This window comes from Dunckerocampus dactyliophorus, chromosome 2 (genome assembly GCF_027744805.1).
Source record: "Dunckerocampus dactyliophorus isolate RoL2022-P2 chromosome 2, RoL_Ddac_1.1, whole genome shotgun sequence".
Taxonomy (NCBI): Eukaryota; Metazoa; Chordata; class Actinopteri; order Syngnathiformes; family Syngnathidae; genus Dunckerocampus; species Dunckerocampus dactyliophorus.
The window spans coordinates 21563034-21576231 of NC_072820.1; the positions used below are offsets into that span (position 1 = coordinate 21563034).

General features: G+C 40.4%; 1 protein-coding gene across 1 annotated transcript; it reads right to left on the minus strand.

The window, feature by feature from the left end:
- Window positions 1–808: 808 nt before the first annotated feature.
- sdhc (succinate dehydrogenase complex, subunit C, integral membrane protein) lies at window positions 809–9417 on the minus strand. The gene is made up of 6 exons (XM_054769431.1): window positions 9364–9417; window positions 5796–5855; window positions 5617–5718; window positions 2901–2962; window positions 2162–2325; window positions 809–1016 (listed from the first exon to the last, which is right to left on the minus strand). Exons 1-6 carry the CDS (start codon window positions 9378–9380, stop codon window positions 912–914), a joined length of 510 nt encoding a protein of 169 aa, XP_054625406.1. The 5' UTR covers window positions 9381–9417; the 3' UTR covers window positions 809–911.
- Window positions 9418–13198: the final 3781 nt, after the last annotated feature.

A 13198-nucleotide genomic window follows, 5' to 3' on the forward strand; every position in this document is an offset into this window, starting at 1 on the left:
CATTTTATCCATCTATTTGGTAATATACTGCATCCCTGGATGATTCTTGGAAGAGGGTTATGCAGCATTAGTGTCTTCCAACAAGCAAGCTGTGATGAAAACCAGTGCATGTTTGTTTGAAATCCCCACGGTACATGTGTTAGTGCACACTATACAAACAGAGCAGGATCAGCCATTACACCTGGACCTGCTTTTATTCGTACTGAAGGAGCAACACTAGCTGAGGCAGTGCAGCGTGCAGCTCTTATATGGCCCAGTGGGAGGTCCGACCAGGCCCGGAGGCAGGCAAGCGAGCGAGCAAGAAGGTGGGCGGGAGGCCAACCAGCGTGGAGCATGTTCACACACACGGCTCGACTTATACCGCCATCTTTTTTTAAACACTCTTGAATCCTTGTATTCATCATCAGCATCTGAGCTACTACCGTCTGCAGAAACTGAACTATGAATGGCTGGCTGCAGTGCGAACACACACACATGGCACTTAAAGGTAATTAAAGATGTTAACGTCAGAGTGCTAAAAAGACCAAATTAGGTAAGAGAAACCCCATGTAGGACACATTTCATCTTGAAGTGTGAGCAAAAAATGAGAAAAGCAAGGAAGCAGCTAACGTTTTGGGACAAATGTCCAAGTGAGATTGGCCAAAAGGTTCAGGCTGCAAAATACCCAACCTGCATCAGATTTTAGACCAAGTGTAGAAGCTACAAAAATGGACTGAATGTGGTTTCTCCTGTTGACACTAAGAACAGGTTAGTCACTACAAAGTGACCACCCTAAAGAGACTACACAAAACCATTTACAGAGAATACATATATGTACAGAATTCTTTATTTAATACTCTGATGCCACAACAAAACATATACATACACACAAAAAAAATCCCACAATGCACTTTGACTTGCTGGTGCTGAGCTCAGAGGAGAGTGACGGCGATGGAGGTGATGACTGACAGGCCGATCACTGTGTAGCCCGTGCGGTACACCTCAGGGATTTTGAAGCCTTTGCCAATATCCCAGCACTGATTACAATAGGAAGAAGAATTTCAAAATAGAAAAGGGGGGGGAAACGTGGAAGGAGGAGAGAGACAGAAAACAGGTGAGCATCCACTCCTCAAATGTTTGTGAATGAAATGAGCTTTCTTGAAAGAAAAATGGGCTGTTGGTCAAATGAAAAAAAAATGAGGCTTGCAGAAATGGAAGTTGTACAATAAAAGCACACACAAAAGTGCAAACCTGGACCATCACAGAATTCATTTTATTGAAATGAGGCTTTAGTCATTTTCTTTTTATATTTATTGGTATAAGTGATAAAGTGCTGTGTGGCACACAGTGTGACGTGAACCATTTTTAGCAATAATTCAGCAACAACACATATTAAGCTTTGTGCGCAAGCACGATTTATCAAAGGGCCTGCATGTTTTTCTCTATTAGAAAGAGATAAATGTGTTGACATCGTGCTGTGTATGCTCTGCCATGCATTTACTCATTGTTGGAATGCTATTTATATAGATTTGATGCAAGTTAACTCATCCCGCCCACATAGAGAAATGTTAATACCCTGATTGGCTGCCTGCACAATCTAATGGAAGCCTTTAAAAAGACAAAAATGCTTTGATTGATACTTTCAGAGTTTATAGCAGTGTACTGTATTACTAATATTTTGACTTTAAAGTTGAGCTTTATTACATTTTGTCAATCAAAACTGACCAAATTGTGCAGGTGTACCTAATTAAGTGTTTCCCATTTATCCCTGCCACAAATAAATTTGGACCACTACAAAAGGTTTGGAGCTCCCTGTTCACCCGTGCTCATAAACATATTATAATGCACCTTGTCTGCCAGTGAATAAAACGCAGCATGAAGGATCAGTGCTGACAACTTAGAGGACTTTGTCGCTATATTTAGCAAGTATTCAGAGCCCTCCAGACACCCAATCAAAAAGCTCCATGTTGTGACATTAAAAAAAAACAAACCAACAACATATTTGTTTTGCTTTTCATGTTTTCTTACTCACTTTTTGCAAATGTGGCATAGCCAATTATGCAAAAGTCATTACCCAAACCACCAACAATCCACCACCCACTGCCACAAATAGATTGCAGCCGTATAGCTAATATGTGCGGAAAAATAGGATGCATGGAAAGTGGGGAGACATGTGTCTTACCAAATGGCGGATCCCGTTGTAGGTGTGGAAAGACACGGGAAAGGCTATGCCGAACTTGGCCAAGCCGATGAGGAACGGGCCAATGGACAGCGAGTGGATCAGATCCAGGTAGTGGGGGTAACTTCCAGGCATTACCAGAGCAGCCAGGGCGAAGGCGGAAATAGCTGCAACAAGCACAGTCAATGAAGACAGGTGCTTTGTGATCCAATATGAAACATAATGTATGAAGAACACGTCGCAAAAGGAAAATGAGGCAAAATCAATCGATTCAGCGTGAATTTATTGTTGGCAAACAGAGATGTTTAAATGTGCTTGGATGAAGAGAGACTTGTTCCTATCAGTGTGTGAGTCTGATTGACAGATGAGCTTTCTGACCTTTAGAGAATCCATCAACATGCAAATAAAATTGAATCTCGTTCAGGCAACAAAAAAAACAAACACTGATGTAGCGCTGATGCATGTCAAGTCTCGCTGCTACAAGCTGTTTAGCCGCCCAACGGTGACTTCATTTCACGCGCCACAAACAAGTGAAATGTATCGAACATATTCGTGTTTAGTAAACGCTCCCAGCAGCAATCAATAGCAGTGCAGTAAGATGCCCGAAAGTCATTTTTTGGGTCAATGGGGAGCTGACAGTTCCGATGGAATAGTTTTGTTTTGATGTCGGAAGAAGTAGGAGTGAAACAAAAAGTAATTTCTACAAGGATTTGAGAGACTAATAAAAAATACGATGTGATACCTCCACTGAGGCCAATTCCAGTTCCTCTGTGTGTGATGGACATCATCATGGGGACGGACCATCTGAAACAATGAGACAACACTTTTAAAGATATCCTTAAAATGCATCTTACACTGCAAGAATAAAATTAGAATTAATAAATCCTTCAATCCCAACACGAGAAATGAAATAAACAAACATTTTTTACTAACATGTCCTAAAGGCCATTAGCATGGCCAATAAAGTGTTTTGTCAATTAAAAATTCACAACATTTGGACATTTATTCTTTGGACAACAAAAAAAGGCTATCCACACATAGGATTTCTTTTTAGATATATTTTTTCCACATCCTGGGCAAAAAATATAAATCCTGAATAAACGCCAGCATTACACCATACACCATTTTTGGTGCTACCTGTTTGCCATCGCTCATAAACACACAACAACGCACCTGGTCTGCCAGAGAATAAAACGACAACTTTGTCTCCATATTTACCGAGTTATCAGTCCCCTCTAGATACTCTTTTTCAAAAAATGACTTGCGACAAATCTAGTGTAGTGACTTTTAGAGAACCTGACATGAAAGCATGTATTGCTCTTCTCTACGAGCAGCGAGTGCTGCTGAGGGCTCCTCCCCCATCTAAAAGCACACACAGCTCGCTGCGCCCTATTTTCTTAGCGACAGAAGAAACGCTCATTTGTAGTTCTATACATATTTGTTTTTCATGTTTTTTTACTCACTTTCGAATATTAAACATTTAGATAAGGACTGACTTGCTGGAACTCTTCACCCTGGTTATTAGTCACTTAAAACTGACCTCATGTTTATCATTAAAGATCATAAACAGAAACAAATACACTAGGGATGCTCCGATCGATTGTCCACTGATTAGCACTGGCCAATTTTCATATAAAAAATCACGTGATCGATATATGCCGATAAATGCCTTTCAACGGCAATCACAAAAGCCGGTCACCTGTGGCTTGTATTATTGCAGTCTGCAGCGATTAAGGCATGCTGTGGAGTGTCTTGGGTAGCGACTTCCTCCCACTTTCCTTCACACTGCGCAGGCATGCCAAAACAAACAAACGTCTGCCATGTGGAACTTACCTGCTGAGTTTTCGAGGCTCACGGTGTGATCATCAGTCAAACCGCAGCTAATGCAGCTAAAATGGTGGGCAACACTCAGCCGTATGTGCTCGACAGTTGGAAGGCTTAGCACATAACCCGAATATTAACTGAATTAATCAGACGAGATGACCAGCCGTTCTCAGCAGTGAAAGACACTGGGTTCACAGACTGCTCTCTCACTTGGAGCCCTCCTACGTCTACTTAAAGTTGTCTCATCCTCTGGAAATTTCACGAGGGGTATATATGTTCTCTTGAAAAAGTAAGTAAAATATGTTTTTGTCTAAATCAAGGCCATTTTATGGTTCATTTTTTCACATCATATAGCCTATAGTAGGGGTGCAGCCAGGAATTGTGGGCCCCATAAAAAAAAAATCATGTTGCTTTTATTAATTACTATTTATTTACAGTGTTTCCTCGCTCTATCGCAATTCACCTTTCTCTAAACTTTTTTAGTGTTTCTTTTTTTTTATTACAGTGTATGAACACTGTTACAGGCCGACCGTGGCCCTTTAAGAATTGCATTGTGGGAAGTTGAGTCTCTCTTGTCTGTCTGCACTACCCAATGTTTTTTGTGTCCCGATTGGCTGTAGAACATTGTCAATCAATCTCTTTCGTGCCGCCCTGCCGTGTCTCTTGTGTCGTCGCTAGCTTGCTTGCTAGCTTGTAAATGAATCTTCGGTTCGAAGGAGGAGGACTGCAGCAGGAGGAGGACTGCAGCAATATGTTTTAACAAGTTTACAAAAACGCTACAGTACAGCGGAACGGCGCCAGGATGAAAAGGCATGGACACAGGAGTGAAATACACGTTAGTTACTTAATAACTTCTTGTATCCGACCTGTAGGTTGATCATTCAAATTCAAAAGAAGGTTTTAACTTTTTTGTGTTAAAACAAGAGAGAAATGTGATAAAATGTTATTGCCTCTCTGGAAAAGTGTATGAAGTTTATGGTGAGGGGTTTTACAGCCTTAAAACATGGCATGGCTCAGGTGGTAGAGTGGTCGTCTCCCAACCTGAAGGTTGCAGGTTCGATCCTCCGTCCTCCAGTGATCATGTCGAAGTATCCTTGGGCAAGATACTGAACCCCCAGTTGCTCCTGATGCTGCGTCATCAGTAGGTAAATGAGCTAATGGTATCAAAGCGCTTTGAGTGCCTTGGAGGTGGAAAAGCACTATAGAAATGAAAGACCATTTACCATTTATAATAATTGTAAAAAAAAAAAAAAAAAAAAAAAATTAAGTTGGCTACTTCGTGGATTTCACTTATTGCGGGCTATTTTGGGAACCTATTCCCCGCAATAACCAAGGAATACTGTCTTAGTAATTACCTATTTTTCTGGCCCCCTGGCAGTCAGGGGACCCTGGTATTGTCCTGACAATTGCCCTTATCACCCATGGTCAAAAGCACTCATCACAAATAAATTGAAACATTTATAATTAATCCATGTGATCGGTATCCATATGGCACAAAACCCTGATTAGAGCATCCCTAAAATACAGTTAAAAAAAAAAAAAAAAGTGGAGAAGCTAACCGTTTGTGATACTGTATGTGTACATAAAAGCTGTCCAACAAAACAATCAGGATCCGATAATACACAGACACATACTTGTAGATGGTGATATGAGGAGACATGGGTCGGTTTAGTCTGGTATTTTTGGCCCAAAACTTGTTCATCTCCTCCTTTGCCGTTGTTCCCATTGGAGCCGCACTGTAGTGACAAAAGGACAACTTTCAGACCGTTGGTCAACTTAGAGTGAGACAAAGACACATTGTTAGTGGACATACTGCCTGAAGAAGACACCGCACTGCGGCCTGGAGACACACACTCCCTGACGGATCAACGTCCTGCATACAGGAAGACATGAGAAGAGTGTTACAACTGGACTTTATAAATGTTAACATTATCTTTAACAGAGCAACAGAGTTAGATTGCTAGTTTATCCAACATACATGAAAAATGCGTTCTGGAAGCTAAAAGAGCCGTTCTTCAGGACTAAAACTTCATTAGTGGGCTAAACCACAAACATATACAGACCCTTTCCAAAAAATTAGAATGTCATGGAAAAGTTGTTTAATTTCCATAATTCCATTCAAAAAGTTAAACTTTCATAGATTATAGATTCAGGGCCCACAATTTAAACGATTTCAAGTATTTATTTGTTTATTTTTACATAGTTTGGGCTTTCAGCTCATTAAACCCACGAAAACAGGAATTCAAATAATTACAATACTGTGAAGAAATCAGCCCAAATTTTGCAGGGCATGAATGTTTTAAACTGAGTGTCACACACTAATCATCTACTAAACTCAAATCACCTGCTTAAATTGTTTCAGTTTGGTTCAATTGTCTCATTTCGGTTCAATATGGGGAAGACTGCAGACATGACAACTGGCCAGAAGACCATCATTGATACCCTCCATAGGATGGGTAAGCCACAAAAGTTCATAGCTAAGGAGGCTGGTTGTTCACAGAGTGCTGTGTCCAAGCATATCAATGGAAAGTCTAGAAGAAGGGCAAAATGTGGCAGGAGAAGATGCACCAGCAAAAGAGATGACCGTGGGCTTCAGTGGATTATCAAACAGGGATGATTCAAGAATCTGGCAGAGATCCAGAAAGAGTCAAATGAGGCGGGAGTCACAGCTTCAAAAACCTCCACATTCAGACGCATCCGGGAGATGGGCTACAACTGTCGAGTTCCTCGGGTCAAGCCACTTCTGAACCTGAGCCAACGTAGGAAGCGTCTCCACTGGGCCAAGGAGAAGAAGGACTGGACTGTTGGCCAGTGGTCCAAGGTCCTCTTTTCCGATGAAAGTAAAGTGTGCCTTTCATTTGAGAATCAAGGTCCAAGGGTTTGGAGGAAGACGGGTGAGGAACAGAACCCAAGCTGCCTAAGGTCCAGTGTGAAATATCAACAGTCCGTCATGATTTGGGGTGCAATGTCCGGTGCAGGTGTTGGTAAACTCTGCTTTCTTAAATCCAAGGTCACCGCAACAGTACCAGAATGTTTTAAAGGACTTCATGATTCCTTCTGCTGAGGATCTGTATGGAGATGCAGATTTCATCTTCCAGCAGGACCTGGCCCCTGCCCATACCGCCACAAGCACCAAAACCTGGTTTGATGCCCATGCCATCACAGTGCTTGACTGGCCAGCCAACTCACCGGACCTAAACCCCATTGAGAATCTGTGGGGTATTCTCAAGAGGAAAATGAGGGGCACCAGACCCAACAACAAAGAAGAGCTGACAGCAAGCATCAAGGAAATCTGGGCTTCCATATCTCCCAGGCAATGCCACAGGCTGATTGCTTCAATGCCACGTGGCATCGAGGCAGTGATTAAGGCAAAGGGATTCCCAACCAAGTATTGAAGATTGACATATCGTTTTGAAAGTACCATATTTTGATTGATTTGATGTGATCCTAATTTCTTTCTTTTTTTTTCCTGCAAAAACTGAGAAGTAAATGGTGATTTCTTCACAGTATTCTCATTTTTTGAATTCCTGTTTTTGTGGGTTTTATGAGCTGGAAGCCCAAATTACGGAAAAATAAACAAACACTTGAAATCGTTTAAATTGTGGGCCCTGAATCTATAATCTATGAAAGTTTAACTTTTTGAATGGAATTATGGAAATTAAACAACTTTTCCATGACATTCTAATTTTTTGGAAAGGGTCTGTATATGTAGACACCGCATCGAGTGTGTTTGCCCAATGGATGGCTAAGATAAGAACTTTATTGCTCCCACACATGAGTAATTCACATTACATCAACATACAGGGCTTAAGGATCTTGGGCTCCATGCTGATTTCAGGCATAGGGCAATTTTAAATTAATATAATACATTGCGCACATTTCCTACTGCACAACTTTTCAGGCTCATAAAACTTTTTTTTAAGCTATGTGACAGACACATAGCTTAAAACAAAAGTTTCGTGAAGTGGATAGAGTAGCCAAAAATTGTCCTCAAGTAAGAGTATTGTTACTTTACAACAATATTACTCAAATAAAAAGTAGTCATCCAAATAATTAAGAGTAAGTAAGTATTTGGTGAAAAAACAACAAGTACTGAGAAACTGTTGAGTAACATCTGATTTATTTGTCCAATACGAACATGAAAGCTATCAATCAAAATAATAAATACCAAATTAATGTATTTTAAACGATACCCCTTTAACTAAAAATAAATTAAATAAGTCTTTACAAAAATAACAAATCAAGGCACAAGAAACACAAATGCATTCTTATATCAAATATGTAAAGCATTAATTTTCTACTCAGTGATGGGTGGAGTAGCCAAAAAAACAACTGTGCTCATTTAAGAGTATTGCTACTTTAGAACGATTGTACTCAAGAAAAATTAAAAAGTATATTGCATAGTGTATAGTTTTTCGGCACTACTTTGTGCTCTATAGCTGATGTAATGTAAATTACTCATGTGTGGGATCAATAAAGTTGTTATCGTAGCCATCTGAGAAGATCAAATACATTGGTTTTGGTGCCTAACTGTTTCCCAAGTATATTAGTGCATGTGTGAATGTATAAACGAGAGGCATTGCCTGAAATTTCTTTGTAGAAAGGCGCTTTGTGTAAGTAAGTACGTTTACTTGTACCAGTATGCATTTACAGCGCAGCCTTGCCACATCTAATATGGCGGCGACGTTGACGTACAGTTCACCGCTTGATGCCGCGTCTACTTATATATGTCTATGAGCTAAACAGTGAAGAATGTGAGTGTAAGACACAAACATGTCACCGAATTAACATTTTGACTTTAAAACAAATAAGTGTGTTTCATTCTTCATATCGCTATATCCAGTAAAAACAAGTAAGGTGATTAACCACAGACAGAAAACAGAATGAAAATCATTGTCATATGTTACGAAGTCTTCTTCAAAAGCAGAGACAAACACCGCAAGGCTTAAGATAGTGGACAAAGTTCGACATGCATTTCCTTCTAAGATTAGCTAACAGTCCTAACAGGCGAGGTTTGCTGTGTCGGTTCACTCAAGGACAAACCACATCAAAATGCAAATATGGTACCGGACTGAAACAAACTGAACTCAAATTTTCACAATAAAATCCGCATATGTGAGAAATAAAGTTCATTACTAATTCCCAGCAACAAAACCCCCTTTGCTACCGTGCTAGCGTTTGAACAGCGGCTAACGTTAGCCGGTTAGCTCCATGTTGCAGTAACTTCACGGTGAAGGAAGACACCCAAAACACTAAAAAGTCCCTGCTTTGTTTCGAACAAAATCGGGCTACAAATATGTCTACGCGTCAAATTAATATGCACCATAAACCTCGATAAATCACAGCTAAGCCCCGCAATCACACAGAGCAAGTTTCCTGACCTTAGTAGCAGCGCCATGTTTGACGTACACTGATCAGAAGTGACGTAAGGGATGTTGTTGTTCCACCCGGACGAATGAGTCTTTTCATCGTTCTTTTCTTTTATAATTTAGCGTTATAAAACATTATGGACACGAACAGTAATGGTTATACTGCTAACAAATTATTGCAATATATTGTACACACATACACACGCGCCCGCACGCGCGCGCACGCACACACACACACACACACACACACACACAGAGATCTCAAGTACTAGTTGTGACAATTTTCTCAAGTTTTTTAGGTGGCTGTGGTCAAACAGAACATCTTGTGCAGTAGGAGTGCATGTGTCAATTCACATACCCCTGCATGCTCACTTGTGTTTGAAAGGCTTGAGCAGGTCTCTCTGGCACAACTTACTGACATAGTTAGCAAAATGTCACATTCCTATTGTTGTCGGGACGTTATTCCTCCCAATGTGCTGAAAGATGTTTTTAATACTGTTGGGCCATGTATCCTCTATTTTATTGACAGTTAGTTCAGGGGTGGTTCTGACTGTTTTCAAACATCCAATGGTCAGGCCACTTATTAAAAAAAACAGCCTCGATCTAACTATTTTATTTAATTTTAGAGCTGTTTGTAACCTATAATTTGTATCTAATGTTTTAGAATAGGTTGTTTTCATTCAGTTGTAGTCATTTTTAGAAAACAATATAATTTTAGGTTAGGTTCAGTCTGGTTTTAGATCACGACACAGCACTGAGTTTGCACTACTTAAAGTTCAGAATGACATCCTTTAATCGCTTGATTCCAAAAAAAACTGTGTTGCTGGTGATGTTTGCCCTCACTGCTGCATTTGACACTGTGGCTCACACCATTCTCAACATTTGGCTCTTACCGTTGGCCATCGTGGGTCCATTTTTCTGTGGTTGAAGTCATATTTGACGATGCATTGGAGACACCAAGAAATGGCTCTCACTTTTTTACATTTAAAAGAGAGTCCAAAACTGAATGTGTTGCGTTTGGATCAAATTTGTTCGCTGCTGCTGTTCCCGATCTGGACTCTCTTTCCCCCTACTGTAAATCTATGGTTAATATTCGGGGTATTAAGCTCGAGAGCTACCTCAACTTTGACAAACATATTTGTTGTGTCGTTGGAGCTATTTTTTTCCAGCTCCGCTTCCTGGCTAAAGTGAAGCCCTTTGTTAATCGGCGAGATCTGGAAATGGCTATGCATGCGCTCATTTGTTCTCGCATTGATTATTGTTACGCCCTGTATGTCGGTATCAACCAGTCTTTACTCAACCGTTTACAACTGGTACAAAATGCTGCTGTGCGGCTTTTGACAAACACTCATAGACAGAGCCACATCACTCCAGTTCTGCGCTCTGTGCAATGGCTTCCAGTCTGTTTCAGAGTTCATTTTAAACTTTTAATGTTTGTTTTTAAAGCAATTCATGGTGGTGCGCCATCTTATTTATGTTACCCCAGCAGAGCTCTGCGGTCTGCCAAACAACAGCTGGTTGAGGACCCTCAGTCCAATTACAAACAGTGGGGTGATTGGTCATTTTCTGTAGCTAGTCCCAGGCTTTGGAACGTCTTACCTGTTGAATTGCAAACCACCACAGACTTAGATTTGTTGAAGGCAAAATTTAAGACTCATTTATTCCCAACTGCATTTGGTACATAAGAGCATTGTGACACTTTTATTTATTTTTTTTAATTTTATTTATACTTACATTTTATCTATTGCTTTATTATATTCTTGTAGTATTCAGGTCAGGACTTTGCCTAAGCCACTCCAACTTCTTCATTTTGTTTTTCCTCAACCATTCAGAGGTGGACTTTATGGTGTGTTTTGGATCATTGTCCTGCTGCAGAACCCATGTTTGTTTCAGCTTGAGGTCATTAAAAGATGGTTGGACATTCTCCTTCAGGATTTTTTTGTAGACCGCAGAATTCATGGTTCCATTTATCACAGCAAGTCTTCCAGGTCCTGAATCAGCAAAACAGCCCGAGAACATCACACTACCACCACCATATTTTACTGTTGGTATGATGTTCTTTTTCTGAAATACAGTGTTATTTTCACACTAGATGTAATGGGACACACACCTTCCAAAAAGTTTAACTTATGTCTCGTCAGACCACAGAGTATTTTGCCAAAGCTCTTGGGGATCATCAAGATTTTTTCTGGAAAAATTGAGATAAGCCTTAATGTTCTTTTTGTTCAGCAGTGGTTTTTGTCTTGGAACTCTGCCATGCAGTGTCTTTGTTATGGTGGAGTCATGAACATGACCTCAACTGAGGCAAGTGAGGCCTACAGTTCTTTGGATGTTGTTGTGGGGTCTTTTGTGACCTCTTGGATGAGTCGTCGCTAATTTTGGTTGGCCAGCCACTCCTGGGAAGGTTCACCACTCTTCCATGTTTTCGCCATTTGTGGATAATGGCTCTCACTGTGGTTCGTTGGAGTCCCAAAGCTTTAGAAGTGGCTTTAGAACCTTTTCCAGACTGATAGATCTCAATTAATCTCAGTTATGTTATGTTTAGGGGGCGGCAATCACTTTTTCACACAGGGCCGTGTAGGTTTAGATTTTTTTTGTTCCTTAATAATAAAAAGTGTCATTTATAAACTGCATTTTGTGTTCGGTTGTGTTGTCACTGACTAATATTTAAATTTGTTTCACAATCTGAAACATTTAAGTGTGACAAACATGCAAAAAAACAAAAAAAAATCAGGAAGGGGGCAACAAACAAAAATATATTAGTAGGAAATGTGTCATCATTTGAAATTGTCATATGGTTAAAAATTTTAAAGCTCAAAGTTGAATATTTAGGAACGTAAATGTGAGCTTTTGTCCGTCGTAGTGTAACCCGCCTGGTTCAGCCGGCTCCACATTCTGCCCGGTCTCGAGCCTGGGTCCGCAGAATGACAATGAGAGTCAAGAACGCTAGGCATCAAGCTAAAAGTCCAGACTGTCAACTCAACGTCTAGCGCAACTCTTAAGGTGTCAGGGAGTGGGGTATACCAACGTATATCCAAACAACCACACACTGTCAAGTCTTAATAATAATAATAAAGAAATGCCCCACAACACACCCTGCCCACTAGTTGCAAGAAAACGCTTAATGGTTCTGTGCTCACTTATACTCGAAATTCTCACCTGACAAAGTCTACACTTGGGTATGGTCTTACAGCTGTGCCGCAACTGTACGACAATGCAGTACAGCTTACGTCTTAATCAGTGTAATACATGGGTTTCCCTACCACTTAGAGAACTAACAAGGCTTGCCTGCTATGGTCAGGTGCGTCTGTCATAAGTGACGATGCGGAAATTTAAGTAGGGAGCAATTAGTTCCGCCACTAACTGCACTGCATTATTGATGGGAACCAAGAATAATAGGGCACACGGACAGAAATCGTTTATGTGAGCCTGCATTAACGGTAGCGCCGACATTTATTCGGCTGTGCATCCTATACAGCTAGTGTACAACATTTGCACAAATGCAAAAACAAGTACAGTATTTCAAATAAACCCCTGTTACATTCTGCAGCTGAGTAAATAATATTTGAGGAAATATCTTATCTTATTTTATCTTATTTTAAACGCTACCAGAATAAAAACTTGTTGTTCTCTGGAGAGAACATCCTGGGCTTTTCACCCACTTATTTTGTTATTAAAGAACCCAAGTAGTTGTTTTAAGCAAAAGTCTTTAATCAACAGTTTGAGGTGGTTTTGGTAACATACAGTCAATTTTAAGATATAGTGGTACCCAGTGGCGGGCAGTGTATTTTGTACATGGACCTTCAGTGGGGACTTCGCAAGCCAGAACTTTTCTTGGCAGACACTG